The sequence below is a fragment of the Cyprinus carpio genome, chromosome A6, assembly GCF_018340385.1.
Source record: "Cyprinus carpio isolate SPL01 chromosome A6, ASM1834038v1, whole genome shotgun sequence".
NCBI classification, from domain to species: domain Eukaryota; kingdom Metazoa; phylum Chordata; class Actinopteri; order Cypriniformes; family Cyprinidae; genus Cyprinus; species Cyprinus carpio.
This window is the reverse complement of record NC_056577.1, coordinates 8,132,410-8,156,113: the sequence shown is the minus strand read 5'-3', so window position 1 is coordinate 8,156,113 and position 23,704 is coordinate 8,132,410. Positions and strand designations below refer to the sequence as shown.

General features: G+C 35.2%; 1 protein-coding gene across 1 annotated transcript in view; it reads left to right on the top strand.

The window, feature by feature from the left end:
* The first annotated feature begins 7,014 nt into the window (after positions 1–7,014).
* The window catches only part of LOC109089053 (xin actin-binding repeat-containing protein 2-like), a 31,481-nt gene continuing 14,791 nt past the window's right edge, over positions 7,015–23,704 (top strand). The window contains 3 exon segments of the mRNA XM_042757838.1: positions 7,015–7,494; positions 7,497–7,555; positions 19,146–19,242. Of these exon segments, the coding sequence (XP_042613772.1) occupies positions 7,371–7,494; positions 7,497–7,555; positions 19,146–19,242 (280 nt within the window). The 5' untranslated portion in view covers positions 7,015–7,370.

Sequence of the window (23,704 nt, the reverse complement as noted above, 5' to 3'; positions counted from 1 at the left end):
TATTGCATTAAAAGAACGATGCATTTAACTCTTTGAGCTGTGAATGTCACATTGCTGGAAGTACAGAGACTGAGTAGGTCAAGTCAAGTGTGGAGAGAGAGTGTAAAGAGAGAAATAGAGAAAGACAACCTAATTCCACAAACACTGCTTTTTACTGGTGAGGAGCAGCAGTCTCATCTCTGCTCTGGAAATGCCTTGACTGTTATGAACTGAGATGACAGAGATTCAAAATATGCAATATTTTACACTACTGTATTAAGAAAAAGGAACAATTCCAGAGTCGTTGTATTGCATTTACATTAAGTCATTTAGCAGACGCTTTTGCATGACAATGCCTGACCACCAATAGATATTTAAATGCAATTTAAAATGGTTCCAAACACCAGAGTACAGTACATTGGACCACTTGGCTAAAGAATTCGCATTACAAGAACATATAAATTGACTCTATGTGAAAGATATCTTTTGTATGTTCACATGGAAAAACAACTGAAATACAGTGCGGGTGTGGAAGTCGTTTTTGCTATTGCCATTAACTGTGGAGAAATTTCAGCAGAAGTTGATATAATATTTTATGCTTTTTTAGAGAGTTTCCCCGGAGTAGTGTGAAGCATGTTAATGGCATTGTGAGGCAGTCATCTGTCACTCCTAACAGCAAGTTTCGATTTACATCGGCACTTTGAGGATGCATATTATCATGCTATATCCCAGTTTTTTACAGTTCATAACGTTACCTATCATTTCATTATTTGTTTTTAATCTATCCAGATAACATGTTTACTTATTTTGAATTAATTTTGACTGATGTGTTTGTTTATGCAATGTAGATGATTTTTGGACTATGAATATTAACTGAATAATTTCCCAATTTCCAACAGGAATCAGGTGACAACGAGAGATAAGTGTGAGTGTGTTGTGTGACTTACCCGTGAGGGTGACTTACCCTTGTGTTCCTGTTGTGTTTGCTGATAGGAGACCAGACCAACCAACCTACAACATAGCAGGATGAATCTTAATTTTATTTGATCTAGCCAAACTACTCTACTCCCGTACTCAAGACGGCTGCCCTCTCGCGGAGTATGTGGAGGAGTTTATCGGACTCTCTCACCCGGTGCCCTGGAGTGATGATGTATTAAAGACTATTTTCTGTCTGGGACTCGATGACAGTAATTCATTCAACTGAATAATAATTAGTAATGGTAATTCATGGTGTACCTCAAGGATATGTGTAAGGCCCTCTGTTGTTTCATTTTTATTAGCTGCTTCACTGAAAAATTATTTTCCTAAGTAATATTCAAACAAATAGTCTGAATTAGATTTATTTAAATATGCCTAATTTTGCTTAATTGGCTAAGTATAAAATTAAATGAATGTCAGTTCCAAAGCAAATGTAGTTGCCATTAGCAAACTGTGTTGTTTAAAACTTATTTTCTAAGTTTTAAAAGTTAAATCTTTTCAATTAAATTATTATTATTATAATTTACATTTTCTTTTATATTTCAATTGCAATTAAATCTTAAATACACTGAACAAAATTATAAATGCAACACTTTTGTTTTTGCCCCCATTTTTCAGGAGCTGAACTCAAAGATCTAAGACTTTTTGTATTTACACAGAGGGCCTATTTCTCTCTAATATTGTTCACAAATCTGTCTAAATCTGTGTTAGTGAGCACTTCTCCTTTGCCGAGATAATCCATCCACCTCACAGGTGTGGCATATCAAGATGCTGATTAGACAGCATGATTATTGCACAGATGTGCCTTAGGCTGGCCACAATAAAAGGCCACTCTAAAATGTGTAGTTTTACTGTTTTGGGGGTCTGGGAGGGGTCCAAAAACCAGTCAGTATCTGGTATGACCACCATTTGCCTTATACACCATTTGTCTAATACGCCGATCCAGAGCATCCCAAACATGCTCAATGGGTGACATGTCCCGTGAGTATGCTGGCCATGCAAGAACTGGGATGTTTTCAGCTTCCAGGAATTGTGTACAGATCCTTGCAACATGCCGTGCATTATCATGCTGCAACATGAGGTGATGGTTGTGAAAGTGAAAAGTGAAAGTCGTGACATTTGCCAAGTATGGTAACCCATACTCGGAATTGGTGCTCTGCATTTAACCCATAGTGCACACACACAGCCATGAGAAGTGAACACACCATGAACACACACCTGGAGCAGCGGGCAGCTATATATCCAGCACGGATCTTGTCATGGTATCTCTGTGCATTAAAATTCCATCAATAAAATGCACCCGTGTTTGTTGTCCATAACATACACCTGCCCATACCATAACCCCTCCGCCACCATGGGCCACTCAATCCACAATGCTGATATCAGCAAACCACTCACCCACACAATGCCATACACACTGTCTGCCATCTGCCCTTTACAGTGAAAACCGGGATTCATCTGTGAAGAGAACACCTCTCCAAAGTGCCAGACACCATCGAATGTGAGCATTTGCTCAAGTCGGTTATGACGACGAACTGCAGTCAGGTCGAGACCCTGATGAGGTCAACGAGCATGCAGATGAGCGTCCCTTAGACAGTATCTGACAGTTTGTGCAGAAATTCTTTGGTTATGCAAACTGATTGTTGCAGCAGCTGTCCGGGTGGCTGGTCTCAGACGATGGTGGTGAAGATGCTGGATGTGGAGGTCCTTGGCCGGTGTGGTTACACGTGGTCTGCGGTTGTGAGGCCGGTTGGATGTACTGCCAAATTCTCTGAAAAGCCTTTGGAGATGGCTTATGGTAGAGAAATTAACATTCAATTCACGGGCAACAGCTCTGGTGGACATTCCTGCAGTCAGCATCCCAATTGAATGCTCCCTCAAAACCTGTGACATCTATGGCATTGTGCTGTGTGATAAAACTGCACATTTTAGAGTGGCCTTTTATTGTGGCCAGCCAAAGGCACACCTGTGCAATAATCATGCTGTCTAATCAGCATCTTGATATGCCACACCTGTGAGGTGGATGGATTATCTCAGCAAAGGAGTACTCACTAACACAGATTTAGACAGATTTGTGAACAATATATGAGAGGATTAGGCTTTTTTTGTACATAGAAAAAGTCTTAGATCTTTGAGTTCAGCTCATGAAAAATGGGGGCAAAAACAAAAGTGTTGCATTTAGAATTTTTTTCAATGTAATTTGAAAAACGTATTTAAAAATATATATATATTAAGAGTTTGCAAAAGACTGTTTGAATTAAAGGTATAGTTTTCTCGAAAATTCTGTCATCATTTATTTGTCCTCATGTCATTCCAAACTTTCTTTATTCTGGGGAACACAAAAGAAGACATTTTAAAGAATGTTGGTAACCATACTGTTTTTGTGACTTCCATTGTATAGACCAAAAACCACACAGAAATTTCTCTAAATATCTTCTTTTACTGTATGTTCCACTGAAGAAAGAAAGTCATACAGGATTGGAAATTACATTAAGGTGAGTAAATGATAGAATTTTAATTTTGGGTGAACTATCCCTTTAAAGGGTTAGTTCAACCAAAAATTAAAATTAGCCCATAAATTACTCAAGTCATCCTAGGTTTATATGACTTTCTTCTTTCAGACAAATCCAGTCAGAGTTCTATAAAAAAATGTCAGAAAAAAATCTTTCAAGCTGTTTAATGGCACTCAGTGGGTGTCAGTGCATCAGTCCAAAAGAAGTGAAATAAAAAGCGCCCATCCATAAAAAAAAAAGTGTCTCACATGGCTCTGGGGGATGAACAAAGGCCTCCTGTAGCGAACTGATGCGTTTTTGTAAGAAAAATATCCATATTCAAAACGTAATATTCCCTTTAATGTAGCTTGCACCAACAGTTGTACACGGAAGCAGCTGCTGAGTCCCATTAAACAGCTTGAAAGATCAAAGACAATTTTTAATATAACTCTGACTGGATTGGTCTCAAAGAAGAAAGTCATATACACCTAGGATGAGAGTAATTTATGGGCTAATTTTCATGTTTGGGTGAACTAACCCTGTAAGTTTAAGTTTAAATTTAAAGCTTACATTTAGATGACTGCTTGTAATTGTAATTTTATTGTAATGTAATGTTTGTGTGCCATTAAACCATGAATGAGTAACCTTTAGCTGGATGTTTCTGTCTCTGTATTTTGTAGTGTGTGTGTATTATGTAAGATGAGTGGACAGGCCTGTAAGTGAGCTGTGTTTCTGTGGATTGAATAATGCATTTCTGTGATGTTCTCATCCTCTCTCTCCTTACAGCCATGTCTTAATTCTCTTATCATTAGTTTGCATCTCTCCTGATCTTTACATGCAATCCCATTATTTTCACCTCACCAACCATTCCTACACTATCCACTGTGAACTACAAGCATCCACTTGTTATATGTTTTCACCTGTCTCTGATCCATGTCTCAGCCGTCTGAACATGTCCTGCCTGGAATTAATTTAGTTAAGTAATGCTGGTCACAAAATCCTCCCCCCAGTTTATGGGTTTTTTTTTTTTTTTTTTTTACCATTTCCTTCATTCATTCGTCTGTCTGCGGCCATTTCCTGACAGATAATTCAGTCTTGCATAAAGCTTACAAGTTAAACTCTATCAGCAGCATCTATGGTATGCTGTTGATTGCCACAGGAAATAATTTCAACTGTTTGTAAAAACAAACTAAAATATGCATGTCAGTAATACAATGTCCTAACCAGGCGCAACATGATATACTGTAAAGAGATAAAAGCTCTCTCTTCCATGTAAAAATTTTTGTTATATATAGCTGCGACCATGACAGGACACTTTGTACTTTGTCCATGTGTCCATGTCTATTATGTCTAGTTAAGGCTGCTCACTGTGAAACCTAATTGGTCTAAATCCAGTTTATAATTAATGTCATTACAATTTAACTATTTTCTATTTTAATATATGATTAAATCCCATTTATTCCTGTGATGACAAAGCTGAATTTTCAGCAGTCATTATTCCAGTCTTAAGGGCCGTACACACCGGGACGAATATCGGCGCGCGTTATTCGCCAGCGTTTTTCAACGCGTTTTTTTTTTTGTTCACACCCAAGCGATTTTCGCTGACGATGAGCCGAGTGAACATGCAAATTCATTCCCTGACATTAGATGGCGCTTAATGTTAAACAGAAATACTAGAAATACTAGTTCTCTTTTATCAAGATTTTTGTAATCGCTGTCGCGTTTGTCATATAGTTCTTTGTGTTCCGACACCAACGAGACCAGCATTACTACATTCATCTTGCCTTGCATCTTCTTCGTCTTATATATATATTATAGTATAGTTTTTGACGCGGTGCGGCAAACCAAAAAAACGAACCCGAGGCGTTTTTTAAAAAATGACGCTTTTACGCGTGCCGTTTTTCGCGTCGGTGTGCACACTCACATTGGCGCCCTTTGTTTAGTCACGAGGCGTTAAACGTCGGCGAATATCGCACGCGAAATTCGTCCCGGTGTGAACAGGCCTTTACGTGTCACATGATCCTTCTCTCGGTTCTAAGCTGATTTTCTATTCTGATTTTCTTAATAATAATAATAATAATAAAATTATCACTGTTAAAAACAGTTGTGCTACTTAATTTTTTTTTTCAGAAATCTTTTATTAATAGAAAGTTCAAAAGAATTTCATGTATTTTAAATATAAATATTTTTTAACATTATATGTTTATACCTGTCACTTTTGATCAGTTAATATGCCCTTGTTGAATAAAAGTAATAAATTCTTAAAAAAAAAAAAAAAAAAAAGTAGTAGTAATCATAATTTTTTTGAATGCTGTAGTTATTTTATTAAAAAAAATATTGTAGCTGGAAACATTTGTGTCATGGCTGATCAGGACACAGTACAGTCGTTGCCTCTTAGACATCAAATTATTTTATAATAATATAATTAATAATGTTATTATATAATTTAATATTGTGGTTATTGTGGACAGATACTGTTAATAATAAAATAATGATAAAATAAACTGGTATAAATGCACTATATTATATGAAACTACATTTCATATAAGCTACTAAATGAGTCCATGTTGCATAATAGAAAGTTTGAAGTATTATCAAAATGTGTAATTTGGAGATATGAAGTTGTGATTCTAAGATACAATCTCAAAATTTTGGCTTTATATGTTGCAGCTGTGAAATGTTATGTGTCAGTCACAATATGTACAGTACCACCTTATTTTTATTCTTTTAACTCCCAGGCAAAAACCATGTGTTTCCCCCAGATTCCCCTTGGCCTCATCTCATAAGACCTTAATCTGTGCTTGTTTAAAGGAATACTCCACCCCAAAATGAACTTTTGTGTCATCCATGCCACAAGGTTGCGCTGTTTCTACATGTATTTAGCTTTGATTTGAAATAAAACAGTGCATCCTTGTGGCGCGGATGATACAGAAGAGCATACACAGCATACTGTGATATGGAGAGACACAGAAGAGACCGTTGACAAAGGAATTATTGAATAAAGTAGGTATTTTTGTTTTCTTCGCTTACAAAAAGTGTTCACATCGCCTCATATAACCCAGATTGCATGACTGATGGCAGATGGAGTATTCTGACGACGACTCTCATACCTTTTATGGACCTTGACACTGCTATTTACTTGGCAGTCTATGGGACAGTGTCAAGCCTCCCGGTTTTCATCCAAAATATCTTAAATTGTGTTCCGAAGACGAACCGAGCTTTTATGGGTTTGGAACGACATGGGGGTAAGTGATTAATGACAAAATTTTCATTTTGGGGTGGAGTATCCCTTTAAGTATATGGCTTTGTGTGTGTGTGTGTGTGTGTGTGTGTGTGTGTGTGTGTGTGTGTGTGTGTGTGTGTGTGTGTGTGTGTGTGTGTGTGTGTGTGTGTGTGTGTGTGTGTGTGTTTGTAAATTTATGGCTGTGTGCAGGATACAGTCTCAGGGTGGGTTTTTGTTTTAGGAAATGTGTGTGTGTTGAAAGGAAAGGGTGTTGGTGTCAAAGCAGTAAGGGGGCTGTGGTCAAGTTTCCATGATTTGTTCAGGAGTGATGTTCATTTCCTGTTGGCAGGAGTGTGTGTGATTATGTTTTACTCAACTGCAGTGCTTTTGAAACCATTAACTTTGGCATTCTGAGTGTGCGTGTGATGATTGTTTACTGGAAGGAAATTCATAGCATGAGTTCACAGAGAACTTTTTTTCTTTTCTTTCTTTTTCTCCTCCTTCAAGGCTGTCCTCGGTTTGTCCTTCTGGTTCAGCCTCCTAGACACCACAACTGTGCCACGCACTTCTTCCTCCACATCCCTTTCTCACTCTTTTCCTCTCTCTCTCTCACCGTGTCTCTCTTCCTCTGTCCACTCTCTCAGTAGTGGTCCTCTCTGCTCTCGTGGGGGAGGCTGGAATATCTGGTTTCCTAAACAATGGAAATTCAATCAGGAAATGGACCAGAGGTGTCGAAAGAAGGAGAGTACACTCCTTCGTCTCCTCGTACCCTGCGGCCTGCAGACGCTAAAGAGGACCTGGAGGAGAACAGGCACATTGAGAAGTTGACATCCCACTCAGCAGCCTGAAGCAAATGTTTGAGAAATTGCCGGCACAACATGTGGTGAGTCTTAGAGCGAAAGTGAAAAATGAAAGAATGAGAATGGAAAGAAGACCAATTGAGCTCTTGAGTCTGTCTGTTGATGCAGAGAGATAATGTGTGTATTAAGACATAGTTTTTCTGATATTTTGCTGGTGGTTGCAACATGACTAAAGAAAGAAGCAGACGGAGAAAGGGGAGAAAGGGAGAGAGAGAGAGAGAGAGAGAGAGAGAAGAGGGTAAGAGAAAAACATTAAAAAAACACCTTTGCTGCATATTTAAAAACATTCAGTCATCTATTCCCAAGACTTTCACATTTTATTTTCCAAGCATTCGAAATATAGTCTGAAGATTTGTATAACTGATATTTACTGAGGGTACTTTTTATTTTAAGTACATATATGCAGTAACATAATTAATTGAACGATTTAAAATGGTTAGCCAGATTAATTATGGATATTTTTAAATAAACTCAGGATTTTGAGTTCTCTGTAGCAGGGTCTGCAGGATTTGTTTACGCTTTTAAAAGAAATTAATTTATTTGATCAAAAATAAAGTGAAAACAGTAATATTGTGAAATAGAATGCAGAATATAGAATGCATTCCTGTGATGGCAAAGGTGAAATTTCAGCAGCCATTACTCCAGCCTTCAGTGTCACATGATGCTGAAATAAGATTTTTTTTTTTTTTTTTTTTTTTTTTTTTGCCTCTTTTTTTTTTAAAGCATACTTACGCATGAGTCAGCTATGTTATCAGAGCAGCATATCCACTTTCTCAAACCTGATCATTGGCAGGACAGCCTGCTCAAAAGACCAGTTTAAGCTTCCATGTTGTTCTGGTCTAGTTTTGAATTTAGCCAAGCTATTTACCAGCACATCATATTTAATCTTATATAATCTTATATAGTGATAGGTAAACACCAGTGCATCTGCATCCAGTGATGATTACCAGCATTAAAAACTTCTGTTGGTCTTTCCAGGAGGGTAAACTATTCAAGGGGATCCTAGGTTTGTGCTACTGTTATTACCATACTTCAAAGAATGGGTTTGAAAGTTTAGTGTTTAACAGTCACAGTTCAGTGAAGTGACTGTCTGATGGCTGAGAATGAAAAAATCATGAGACAGGGAATGGGAAATAAGTCATGCAAGAATGAGAACTGAAAGAGCAGACATGAAAGGAGTAAAATATAATTTAAGAGAGACAGTATATTAAGAGAGAAGATCAGTTTAAATGATGTGTTTCATAGTTTGGCAGATTGCTTTGTGCTGGAAAGCTCTTGTTTTCCTGGCTTTTTACATAGGAACATTTAATCCATTAAATTAAATTGTTGTGAGGTCACAGAGACAGAGAGAGAGAAAGGTCACAATCTGGAAATGCAGAGAACGTGCATCAGTGCGCATGCACACACACACACAACAAAGCTACAGACACCCACAACAGAGGCAGCTACTGGCAATATACTTGGGGGAAGCAGAGTAACTGTGCGTTGACGTGCTCTCTCTCTCTCTCTCTCTCTCTCTCTCTCTCTCTCTCTCTCTCTCTCTCTCTCTCTCACAAACACACACACACGTTTTATTTTTTTATTTATAACTTATTTTGGGGGATCTTTCCGCAACACTGGCTTTTGTATAAATAACCCTATAATATGCATGTGGGTAATGTGTGTGTAAAGCCAACAGAAGAAAATGAGAGAGATATAGAGATAGACATATAAAGAAAGAAAAAATTAACTAATTAGCTTAGCATGGTTTGGTTTTACTCATACTTGCAAGAGCACACACACACACACACACACACACACACACATAAACAAAAGCTTTGAGTCAAAAAAGAAGAGGTTGTTATGAATGTTATGTTTAGTTGTGGTGATGACCATCCTGTTCTTTGGAAACTAGGCCAGTTACAGTACATTTAGTTATGAATATGCATGCAATGTTAGAATTGCAATGCCCACACCATTCACAAAGTTCCTCTCTTCCCCTTCCCATTGCTTGTTCATTTATTAGGTATTTTGCCTATTTAAACATGCTAGTTTGATATCAGCTACCACCAGATGTGCAGTAGCCCAAGCTTAGTTTAGAGTTTTAAACACATTTCACCCTGTGAAGAATATCCATACAAAGGTTCTAAAAGGAGGTTTTCCCCAAGATTTCCCCATTTTTGGTTGCCCCAAGAACCCTTCATTGAATAGTTCTTGTTTTCTTTGTGTGAAGAACATTTTTATAACTTAAAGAACCCTTTTTAACCATAAAGACCCTTCTGTGCAATGGAAAGCTTCCATTGATGTTAAAGTTTCTTCATGGAGCCACAGATGCCAATGAAGAACCTCATTTATTATTTTCCCTGAAAATGCTTTTTAGTATAGATCATAATTAGCTCAGGAATAATTAATCACTCTATTATTAGTGCTCAAAGAATTTTATAATGGCAAAATACATTGTGATATAATGGCACACAGATATTCAGATAATATTTCATATTGTGATGTACATCAGAGTGAAATGGATTATCAAAAAGAAAATAAAGTAGGCTGATTGATTCTGTGCATAGGTTGTTGATTGGATTGTAAGCTTGTAGTCATTTGTAAGGAAGGGGCAGGGTTTATGCAGGTTATAAAATTTTGATTAAAAATGTCATGGTCAAAAAAAAAAAAAACATTTAAACACATATTGATTAATCACATTCAATTCAAATAATTCATATTCAGAACCATATTGTAATTCTGCATTTAGAAATAGGTAAATTTCGGAACATGGTGAACTAATGAGCAGCAAAGACCAGCAAAAAATGGTTCAAATGGTTCAAACACTGATCTATTTAAAGCAAATTATAATCCCATACTTAAAAAACTTGAATCAGATTTCCAACGGTGGAGTGTTACATACTTGTCTTTAACTGGTAAAATCAATTGTGTTAAAATGAATGTGTTACCCAGATTATTGTATTTGTTTCAGAGTCTTCCAATTTTCTTGCCAAAGTCGTTTTTTCAGTCAATCAATAGGTTGCTGTCCTCCTTTATATGGGGGGGCAAAAGGCCAAGAATATGCAGGGAGTTTCTTGAAAAACCGAAAAAGGACGGAGGGTTAGCCCTCCCAAATTTGCAAAATTATTATTGGGCAGCAAATTTACAAAAAATTATTTATTGGTTTCAGTCCCCACATATAGAATGGTGTGAAGCGGAGGCTAATTCTTGCAAATCAACCTCATTGTTGGTGCTGATAACAATGAAGTCACCATTCTCACCATCACAGTTTTCCTCAAATCCAGTTGTAACTTCGACTCTCAAAATATATAATCAGTTTAGACAAGCATTTTCAATTAACAGACTTTTCCTTGGAAACTCCCATATGTAATAATCAACCTTTTCCCAGCTGCAACGTTAGATGCTACTTTTAAGCAATGGCAGGACCTGGGCATAGTTAAATGTAGTGACTTTTTCATCGACAATATTTTGCCAATTACAATGACCTGATTCAAAAATTTCATCTTCAAAAGTCAGATTTTTTTCGTTATCTTCAAGTTCGACACTTTATTCAAGCCCAATGCTCTGTGTTTCCTCATATGCCCTCTGAATCAGGGTTGGACTTGATTCTTAAGACTCCTACACACCTCAAGGGCCTCATTTCTAAAATTATATAACTTAATTATGACATTCCAAAATAGATCGCTAGAGAAAATTAAACAGGAATGGACGGGAGAGTTGGGAATTCGCATATCTGAAGACACTTGGGACAAAGCTGTTAACAGAATAAATAAGACTTCATCTTGTGCACGACTCACTCAATCTGATTCAGATGAAAGTTCTCTATCGTATTCATTATAGTAAACCCAAACTGGCTAAAATATACCCAAATATAGATGAAACATGTGATCGTTGCACTGCATTTAAGGCAGATCTAACCCATATGTTCTGGTCATGTACTAAACTGAGACAATTTTGGTCTTCAATATTTGAAATTTTAAACTCCGCATTTAATTTAAGAATTCAGCCTAACCCAATAATGGCTTTGTTTGGAGTCACAGATGACGACATTCACATAACTAAAGATAAAGAAAATGCCTTGGCGTTTGCAAACATTAATAGCTAGAAGAAGAATTCTTTTAGAGTGGAAATCACCAATGCCACCTAAATTGTCACTATGGCTTAGTGATGTAATGTTTTTTTCTAAAAACTGAAAAAATCAAATATTTTCTCAGAGGATCAACCAGAACTTTTACAAGACATGGGACTCCTTTAATAATCTATGTAGAGAAGAATGTACTCCTCCAACTTTGAACCAACAACCCCCCTACATTGAATACATTGACCCCTCCCCTTCTCCTATAGGTTTTTTTTTTTTTTTTTTTTTTTTTTTTTTTTTTTTTTTTTTCTTGTTCTTTATGTTGTGGGTAGAAAAAGTAAAAATGAATGCCTTTGAGAGTGCCTCTGTCACTGAATACTTTCAATGTACCTTGTTCTGATAAAAATATAAATAAAAAAAAAAAAAAATGGTTCAAAAGTACTAGCTTAAGCTAAGGTACTGTCCACACACTGTCCAGCAGGACAAAGAAATACCAAAGTTACTAGAGTGATTGGCCACATACAAATTTACATACTTATACTGCACACTAAAGTATATATTGTAGATGATATACTTTTTAGGTTAAAAACTGCAGTGATTTGGTCTTGCAGTTCAACTTTTCTTGAACTGAAAAAGTCAAAAGTCAGTTGTTACCAGGGTTATTATCATTAACTGAAATTAAAATGATAAAAAAATAAAAAAAATAAAAAAAATAAATCCTAATTGAAATAAGGTTATATGTAATTTAAAATAACATATAATTATTAGATGAAAAACGTAAACTAAACTAAAATTAGAAAATGATGCCTGGAAACTACCTGAAATAAGTTTAAGCTGAAGCAGGTAAAATAAAAATAAAAAGGAAATAAATAAAAACTAATAGCGAAACATAACTAAATTAAACTTAAATCATATTTAATAATAAAAAAAAGCTAATTCAAATTATTAATAAATACTATAATAGTATATGAGTAATACTAAAATGACACTGATTGTCACAAACTCCTCTTCCATTGTGGAAGGTTAATATCAGCTAAAAAAAAATCATACAAAGATGCACAACATTACTGCATGAACCTAAGATAGATAGATAGATAGATAGATAGATAGATAGATAGATAGATAGATAGATAGATAGATAGATAGATAGATAGATAGATAGATAGATAGATAGATAGATATGTCTATTTATGGTACCACTAACTACTAGCTATGGTATTTTGATGTCGTACATTTTTGTAAGGGTTTTCATGATAGTCCCTGCATAAAGCTTGTGCTTGACAGAAAACTGAAGTGATCCATGGTATGTGACTTAGTTGTAGATTTTTTCATCCTGGTTGTGAAACACAGGCATGGCCCTCTGATCAGATGCTTGAGTCTTGATTGAGGGGATTTTTGGACGAGTGCAGAGCAGAATGAGTGACTGGTTTTCCTGACTGAGTGGCTAATTATTGGCTAGATAATCACAGGAAGAGGAGAGAGATTGCTAGAGATCCATCTATTGTTTCTATCTAAAACATGACCTCTCCACCCCACAGGGGTTTTTAATATTTCATGATCCCTTTGCAAAGACACACACACACACACACACACACACACACACACACACACACACACACACTCTCTTTCTAAAATTTAGGCACATAATGCAAAGACACTCTTGTTAGGATATACAGCCATGATTAAAGGCCGTCAGAAAGAGACTGAGAAACTTTCATTTCAGACATGAAATCATTCTCCTGTTATTCATCAGCCACTTTAAAACAGAAAGAAATACAAATCCTCACATCCTGTTTAAAGTCTAGCTGGATTTTAATGAAGGTTCATCCAAGGTTTACGTAACAAGCACTTTTAAACTCTTCAGCATGCCGAGATCTGTTGTTGCGCATTCTGTCCAGAAGATGTCAGTATAAACAAATGTAAGGCTCATTAATCTGCTTAAAACCTCATTTTGTTTGACTAAGTTTGGATATGTGGTCTCAGTATAAACAAATAGATTTTTTTGTTTGAACAGTTAAGTTTGAGATTTTATTTCACTGTTTGTTTCTTTCAAGCAAATATGTATGTTCAGTATCCAAGGAATAGAGTGGAGCACTTCATACACCCTGGTGAAAATACCAGAATAATGCAGCATGAATTCCCACGGTGGTCCAGATGGTTGTCTATGCTGTGTATCAGTATGAGTACAGGCAAAGAAATATTTTAGGACATGCTGTCAATTACCACAAAAATAATTTCACTTGCACATCAGTTTTTAATAACAGATTCAAATCTTGTGTACATTAGTGTTCTTATAGTGGCAGTCTATATTTCACCGGGGGTTGTGGTCAAAATATACACTGTTTCACAAGTATAGCCTTGAGAAAAAGAAGTACATTTAATTGTACTGAACATGCACCTTCAGTGTTCTTCAAACCTTAAAAGTATGTATACATATTTTTTAAAAATGTGCTTTCTAATAATATATTAATCTGATATATTAATGAAATAAAAGATCTATCAAGTGTACTTAGAGAGTATACTTTCATGACAGCTTTTTAACACCTTTCTTACACTTATTCTGATGTACTTAGACTAACATAATAGTTTATGTAAAGTTCATGACAATAATTTTAAGTGTAGTGTTTTATTCAGCATTACGTTTAAAGTTATTATTAATTTATATGTAATTACTAATATATTTAAATATGTGACAAATTTCAACAGAAATGAAAATATATTTTAGTTTACTGTTAATGCTTGTCATTTTAAACATAAGTCAAAAAAATATGGTAATTGCATTTATAATACATTCAAACGAAAATACATTTTCATTTAAATTGCAATTAACACACTGTACTTCAGTATATTATGAATGTAATAAGTACTCTTAAATGTGCTAAAGTGTACTTCTTTTTAAAACATTATAGATGTTAACATGAGATCAAAGTGATAAAACTACTGGCCTTGTCTATGCAAAGTTATATCCATTTTTTCCTGTAATGGCAATTAAAAGCTGGTACATCTAACTATAGCATGACCTGTGCATTGACCCCATGCAGGGACTAAATGACAATGAGAAAAATCCATCCACAGGAATTGGTTGGTAAAACTTAATTACACGTTCATCTGCCTAAAATTGCAGTCCCACAGCTAAAAGAAATGATTTATTACCACGTATATACTTTCCATTGTAAATCTATTACTGCCATTTTGTTTATTTTTATAAACTGAGCTCTGAGTCTGAATGATTTTCTGTAGTAATCAACAGCATTGTCAAACCTCAATATAACTTGATCCTGCAACATTCCTTTACATTTAGTTTTAAATAGACATGAACTCATGCTACAGGCTAAAGCTAGCTGACAGTTAATCACTGCCCTGCTACTGCTAAATATACCCTACAAACACAGTAACTATAGCGCTAAAAGTGTAGAAAGTGTTAGGTGCTGTCATCTCATTCTTTTATAGTTATCCTTGTGCTATGTGTAGCACTCAGGCTAAAAGCAGCTCCTTGTGACTGTTTCTGGCTGCCTGTAGTGTTTTTAAAAAAAAAGAAAACAGAACTGTTGGTCAAGGCCTGGGGACAATAACTCAGATATTTAGACGTTTGGATCTTCACGTACTGTCACGGGATGTTCGGTATGTGTTTTCGTGTCATCTCATGTGTGCATGGTAATCATACCATGTCTTCACTTCATGTAGATTAACCTGCAACCTTGTTCAGACTACAAACCCTGTCACCCTCCATCATTCATCTCCTGTATGTTTGGGAAAACAGTTTGTGTTAGCAAGAAAGATGGCTATATATCTGTTTGTGTGTGTGTGTGTGTGTGTGTGTGTGTGAGAGAGAGAGAGAGAGAGAGAGAGAGAGAGAGAGAGAGAGAGAGAGAGCTGCCCTGCTGTCTTGTTTTTCTAACTCCAGGTCAGAGACTCATGTTTAAATGTGTCCACTTATCACAGAGACAGGAGAGTAATGGGAGACTCTCAGTGGTGCTTACAAAAACAGGAAATCCCCTTACGCACACAAACACACGAAGATTTCTGACCAGATTTCTGAAATGAAAACCAAGGACATTTCTGGTTTAGCAGATCAGCATACTGAATTTTTATGTTGTACAGTGAGCTAGGAGCCTGTCATACTACTAAAAATGACATTTAGTCATCAGCATACACTTAAAGACTGTTATAGACTGTTCATAGTAGCTTACTATTGTAGTGTTATTAATATACTATTATAGTTTTTAAAAACAAGTTTTATTTTTATATTTTCAGTGTAATTCTTGTTAAATCTTTAGTATTTTTGTTGTGTTTTTACTTTTCATTTGTATTTTATTCGATTTTATTTATTGTCACTTAGTAATTTTATGTCTTCAACGTAATGCTTAACAACTTATTTTAGTTGCCTAGGCAACATTCTTGATTTTAGTTTAGTCAAAGTTTTCTTTCTTTATCTTTTTAACTTTATTTCAGTTAACAATTTTTTTTAAATAGTTTTAGTTAATTATAATAACCCTGTTTGCGACATCTAGTTTCTCTCTAACTGAGGTTCGTTGACTTCTATTCAATCATTTTCTTATGTTTAATAAGCTTGTTAGATAATATTTCACTTTACAGGCCATCATAAATGGGAAAATCTAAAACACACAAGTTAATACCATGCTGTTGCCATTTTGGACAGTTTTTTTTAACACTATAGAGGTAGTACCATGGTATTCTCTGAAATAGTTTGAAATACCATGGTATGTGAATTTGGTATTATTTAGTACCAATATGTATCCAAGTACTGTACCGTGGTACAGTAAACACACAGTCTTGGCAAGATTTGATTTGTAAATCCCTTTGGTTTTTGTAATTTTTAATTGACTGAGAAGGTCCGCATGCTCCATTCATGAGTGGGAGTATTAACAAGAAAATGTTAACTGCTTAAGAGATTTAACAGGTTCTTTCTGCCAAAGTATCAGTGCATTTGAAAGTATCAGCAGTGTTTGACAGCACTTTGGCAGTAATGAAAACATGAGAAACCTATAAGAATTCATTTACAGTAGTTAGCCTTTAATTTACTTGCAGTGTAACTGATAAAGTGAAACTCAGTCTTTCAGTGTGTGTAAATGAAACCACCTGTTCTGTTGGCCAGGATGAACTTTGACCTCCTGGCTCAGTATTCCACAGACTCTGCGTGTGCGTCTTATGCCAGATGAGCTGAATAGTGAAATATGACTCCACAGGACACAATCAATGTGTGTGTGTCTGCGTGCGCACTAGTACATTATGGAACATCTGATATGGGACGATTTGATTTGCAAATTCTTTTGTGAAGCAAAACAGACAGAGAGAGTGCTAGAGGGTGAAAATAGCATAAATAGCATAATATATATAATATATATCAGTTAATATACTTTAAATTATAATTTATTCCGGTTGTCCTTGTCATCTGATCTTTCAGAAATCATTCTTATCTATTATCAATATGCTAATTTATCAATGTTATATTGTTACAAAAAAAACTGTTTTAAATAAATGCTGTACATTTTATTACTTTTTATTTGAAAAATCCTGAAAATATCACAGGTTCCAAAAAATATTATGCAGCACAACTATTTCCAACACAGATAAAAATCAGCATATTAGAAGGATTTCTGAAGGATCATGTGACACTGAAGGCTGGAGTAATGATGCTGAAAATTCAGATTTGCATCACAGGAATAAATACAATTTTAAAGTATATTTACATTTAATCATTTAGAAGACGCTTTTATCCAAAGTGACTTACAAATGAGGGTAACAGAAGCAATCAAAACAACAAAAGCGCAACAAAATATAAGTGTTCTACAAACCTTGGTTGTAGAAAACCGTTATTTTAAATTGTAGTAATATTTCACATTGTTACTGTTTTCAAAAGTCTTACTGATCCCAAACATTTGAATGGCTGTATGAATATATATATATATATATATATATATATATATATATATATATATATATATATATATATATATATATATATATATATATATACCCCACAATGAAAACCATAATTTACTCATCCTCATGTTAATTTAAACTGATCACCCCCCCCCCCCCCTCCCCCAGGAATACAAAAGGAGTTCTTTTCCATACACTGAAAGTAAATGGTGACATTCTGCTAAATTTCTCCTTTTGTGTTCCATGGAAGAAAGAAAATTATACAGGTTTGGAACAACAAATGAAGTTTAGTAAATAATTACAGAAATTCTATTTTGTGGTGAACTAACCTTTTCAAACATTGCAGTCTTATTTCCTCAGAAACTCTGCAGATATCAATACATTACCTGAAGTAGCAACATTAAGTCAACAAGTGAGCTCATCATGAATCTATGGAAGCCAATTTCTGCCAAAAAAATGTTTGTTTGTTTTTTGTTTTGTTTTTATCTCTCAATTCTAACAAACAAACAAACAAAAAACCGACCTGTAAGATATAAACTCAGAATTTTTCCAGGTTTATATCTCACAGTTCTGACTTTTCTTCTCTGAAATGCAAGTTTAAATCTCGCAATTCTGAGACATAATTACTTTTTTGATTCTGTGGCAGAATCAGGCTTCCATATGAACCAGTTAGCTGAGTGGTCACCTGGACACTGGACACCTTTACATTGTTTTTTTTGTTTTTTTTTGTTTGTTTGTTTGTTTTTTAATTATTATTTGTCATGATTTTTCAAAAGCATAGGCAATGATGATGATTAGACATGCTGAGCTCTTTTTACTGCACAGACTATGTAAATTTAGCAGCTTTGAATTGTTAAGATAATTGCAACAAAAATAAAAACAAATAAATAAAACATTAAAATAATGTAAAATATTCTAACACTACACTCTAATGTTCATATAAATACAGCCCAATGTATTGTGTTGATATGAAATAATTATTTTCTGCATTGATTTCTCACATACATTTATTGAATTGCACTAAATTGTGTTGTGTTTTAGGTTTGAAGGAAATGTCAATAAACTTACCGGAAAATGTACTGGTAATTTTCTTCCAGGACATTACCTGTTTTTTTACAGTGTAACTTTTCATTTAAAATACTAAAGCACTAATGTTGATTGTATTTTTAATGCTATGTGACTTAAACTTAGTGTTATGGCAGAATAGCCTATATGTTTTCTTTTGTTGCGTGTCTAATGACAGTAATATTCAAAATACATCCACACTGAAAATACATTTAAACAAATTTTATAAATACATTTACTTTTTTTAGTATGTAAATATGTTTCAAAGTTGGCAGTTTATTTCAATGTTCTCAACCTCCTTCCCCTTTATGTTCCTCTTTCAAGGGAAATACTATTGACTTGTTGACAGCTTTCAAGCTTCAGGTGAACTCTAGCTTATATTACACAAAACTGAGTCTTGTTGATATACTGTTAATGATAAATAGACAAAACAACACACGTGTGGTTCATGTAATACAGTCTCTATTTCCGAACTTTTGTTCGAGGTCTCGTGGAACTGCTGAATGCAAATGAAACAGACTAGAAAGTGTTCTCTAACCACACCTGCCTCTCTCTCTCTCTTTCCTTTTTTTCTCTCTCTCTAGGAAGTGAATAGTTCATATTCGTCAAGTGGGAGAGTTGCAGAGAAATATAGTGGTGTAGGAGAAAAAATGTCGAATCAGGACTCAAACTTTGGTGGATGTGAGTATCTTTTGGCTTATACTACATATACTTATAATACAGTAACACAGTTTCTTTTCAACTGAACACCAGAATTTTGTAATTCACCATAAAGATGTTTATGTTCGGCTATTTAAAGACTGATTCAGGAAATTTGAAACTGTACTGTTTGCAATCTCTTCATTTTTTCGCATGATTTACATGTTTGTGAAAATTCAATATGTGTTTGTGTGTATAAAGGTGACATGATTAAAGACTTCACACATTGCTGTCTAGCATGATGACAACTGTGATGACAGACTTCAGCCCTAGTGTTCATGCATGTGTGTGTATATATGTATGTACATGTGTTGGGATTTCTGCTGCAAACTTGTTCTTAAGGCATGCACTTGTTACTGTCTTTTTGAGTTTAATCAGATATAGTCTCAAAAGTATCCCTATTAGACCAAAACTTTCCTTTACAATGCTTCAGTGTACAATTTTTTAAATATATGCAGTGACAATCGTATGCTAGTGGGAGGCCTGTGTAATTTAATAGGTGTGTTTGACAGGTGAGTTGATTTGTGTATGGTCAGTGTCTGCGTGTGTCTGTCTTTGGTTATCCCTCTTTCATTCTTTAAATCGGGCTATCAGTTTGTCTTTTAAATAGACAACCTTCTATATGACCAGTCTGCGCACATACACATACATTCACACATGCATATCTTCCTACACTGGATATGTTGATGTTCATCGCTCAAGTGTGTTGCATTCTCTTGAGTGTTGGTGTCTGACATCATGTGATGCATGGCTTTAATGCTGTCCAGAAGAATTGAAGGAAATTTGATATTTGTTATGCTTGTATATTTTCTACTCCGTCTCCTCACTTTCTTTCTCTTAACTTTTTGTCTAGGGCCAAAGCTAGCTACCTAGATTTTTACATTTATAAGAGAATATTTTTTATAACTTAAAAAGCAGGGTTATTAGTTTACTAAAACTAAAAATGAATGCATAAACAAAATAAATCAATCAAATTAAACAATAAAAAACAATTATAAAAATAAAATTAAAACACAAATTTGTTGCTTATAATAAATATGGTTAATTGTGTTACTTATAATAAAATAAACATGTAAATAAAGTAAAATATATGTAAAAAAAAATGTAAAAAGCAGCATTTCTTATTTTAATTTAGGTTTACTTGACTAAATAACTAAAACTAATAAATAAAACGGTCATTTTCAGTGACTGAAGTCATGACTTATTTCTGACTCTTACACCAGCACATACAAACACATGTAAGATCTTTCTGGAAGTACTTTATATTAATAAGAGCTTTGTAGTAGCTGTCACCTCCTCTTTAAATAGAGAAAGTTCTGTTGAAAATTGTGTTTATCCTTATTTATTCACCCTCATATTGTTCCAGTTTTGTATGTTGTTTTTTCCATGCAACACAAAAGGAACAAATTTTGAAGAATTTTCCAGACAACGAGTTTCCATGTCTGTTTAGTTACAAAAACATAATAGGCATCACAGAGGTAGACCATATGACTTGTGTGCTACAAGTCTTCTAAAGCTATACCTTTCTATAAGGAACAGACTGAAATTGAAATCATTATTTATATTATTTATTTATAAATCAGTATTTATTGAGATTATCAATCACTTTTTAGGGCTGTTCCTCACACAAAGCTAATTACTTCAGAAGACTTGGAATATAGCAAACGCAATGTATGGACTACTTTAATGATGCATTTATGTATTTTTCTGTGATTTGTGGAGCTTAACAGCTGTGGTCTGTTAAAAGATTTAACTATTCTTTTTATCATTTTAAAAATGCAAACGTGAAATGAGCTGTTCATTTCATTAAAGCCAAGGATGAAGGACCCTAAAATCTCTCAGACAGAAGGGTGCCTCTCCCCCTCAGTGTGTCTGTCTGTCTGTTTGTCTGTGACTTCAGGTTAAGGGCATGTTGAGCAGCTTATCTAAAAAAAGGCCTAGCAGACTGGCAATCTTTTAAAGAGGAGGAGGGTAATGGTTGGGGCCTCTGAAATACAACCAGCTGTCCCTGCCTTCCATCACTCAGAGGTGAACCGGATAGTAGACTGGAGCTGGTCTCCAAACATACTCACACTTTTACACAAGGACTTTGGGAGGGATAGGGATCTCCAGGTGGGATCTTGATTGTCCAGGTGACACTATAGTAACTTTGAAAAACATAGAGGAAACTTCAGACCTCTGTAGGTGAGTGTGCTTTTCTGATGCAGATGTCGGTTGTACTTCTCTAATATATCACTAGAGAGGAAGTTTCATTTGGAAGATTCATGGCTTATAATTTAACCAATTTGATGAAGAATTAAAGTAATCAGTGCTACTCATTAATTCATTATTTGATAATAATCTCATAAAACATTGATTCTTAGCCTTTTTTAAATTAAAATGGTACATAAGGTTGAGTTTATACATTTCCAGGTTTAAAGTGCAAAAGGCCAGTGGTGCATGCACACGTGTTCAGGAGCGCTCATTAAGATTGCATGAAGAGGACACATGGCATATTGTTACATCCTAATGGAGTTGAGCAAAATGAATATTGATGAGTATTATTTATATAAAAAGAAAGTGTTCTTTTGTTAAACCAAAGACTTTCAGATTTTCCAATACATGTTGTACTTGTTTACTTGGCTATTTCAGCAAGACAAGAACTCCAAGTTTTGGGTTTTAGCAATTCAAACTTATTATGCTTTTCATTTAACAATAACAATGCACTACAATTGAACTGAGTAGTAGCAGTTGGTTCCAAGAATTAAAAGTTGTATGAACAATTATATGGACAATGTAAAGAAAACTGGAAAATGAGATGAGATAAAATTGAAATTGTCTTTTTTCTAATGTGCATTGTGGTTGCTGTGTGGCAGTGAGTGTCATATATGTTGGTTCAGTCCATGAGTGTCTTAGAATAGAGTCCCAAAGACCGGGCTTTCTTAATTTAGCCTGTAAGCTACTTCTGCATTCCATAGACTACAGTCTAGAATATTACAGGCCTGCTGACATAATGCTTACACAGATTAATCACACATTTAGCAGATGTCTAATACTGCTAATACTGACAAAGTGAACCAAAACCAGGGCAGTAACTGATCAAAATAACAAATAAATGAAATAAAACAATTGATCTGCACTACTTCCTATTTCTGTTAGTCATTAGTCACATAAAAAGTCAGAACTGTGGCAGATAATGTTATTTAAAAAGCAGAAACCTGAATGAAAGAGGAAGTCGTGGGCTAGTGGTTAGAGAGTTTAACTCCTAACCCTAAGGTTGTGGGTTCGAATCTCGGGCTGGCAATACCACGACTGAGGTGCCCTTGAGCAAGGTACCGAACCCCGAACTGCTCCCCGGGCGCCACAGCATAAATGTCTGCCCACTGCTCCATGTGTGTGTTCACGGTATATGTGTGTGTTCACTGATGTGTGTGTGCACTTTGGATGGGTTAAATGCAGAGCACAAATTCTGAGTATGGGTCACCATACTTGGCTGTATGTCACGTCACTTTCAATTTTTTCACTTTCATGATAGGCAAGTGACTGATTTAAAGATTGCTATGGCTTTGCATTTTAGGAAGTCACTCTTCCTGGGCACCTCACACTCTTTCTCCCTCTCTGAAATATGAAACTTACTGCCTTGGTATAAAATAAGTCTTCTTTAATTGCTCTCTGTATTGTGGTTACTTCACGTCATGGTAATGGACGATAGTCTAGAAAGCTGCTAACCCCTGCGGTTCTAGATACTTGGAGGTTTTCTGGAATGTTCATCGTCCATCTTCCCTGCTGTCTTTCTCTTCTCATAATGACAAATGAGTGTGTGATCCCTCTGTCTCCACATTCCCTTGTCTCTGTATTTGAAAAGTGTCAGAAACCCTCAGGTATATAGTTTCTGTTCAACAGCTACTAAAGCCTGCTTATTCTGGATGTGAATCATCTCTATCCCTCTGCTGGGCTAGTTTTACACTGGCATGCTCTGAATAACTGCTCTGCTAAAATTAACGGTTATGGGGAACATATCTTGGTCACATGGTAATACGCTCATGCTTTACTGATGCAAGAAAAGCAGTGTGGGTGTATGACACAGTACAAAGATCTGGCTTGAAATCATCAGCGAATAGCATTCCAGTACATCTTCCATAGGCTCTTATCTTTATGAGTGATGGACAGAATTCAAATGTTTAATCAATGAAGAATTTATAATGTCCAACTATTCAAAGAGCTAGCATGTGTCTGACAATACTGTTTTGATATTTTATTCGGAAATCATCTTGATACAATAATCATACAGTTTTATGTTTATTGCGTTTTCATAGTAATGTCTTATGTGATTTTAAGATATTTAAAATACTTTTTAAAGCTATTTAACAAACATTTAATATTAAAGGATTTGGAACTCATGCTACTGAAGCTCGTTTCAGCTATGGAATAAAAAAGGTAATTGCAACTCTCTCTAATATTTCTC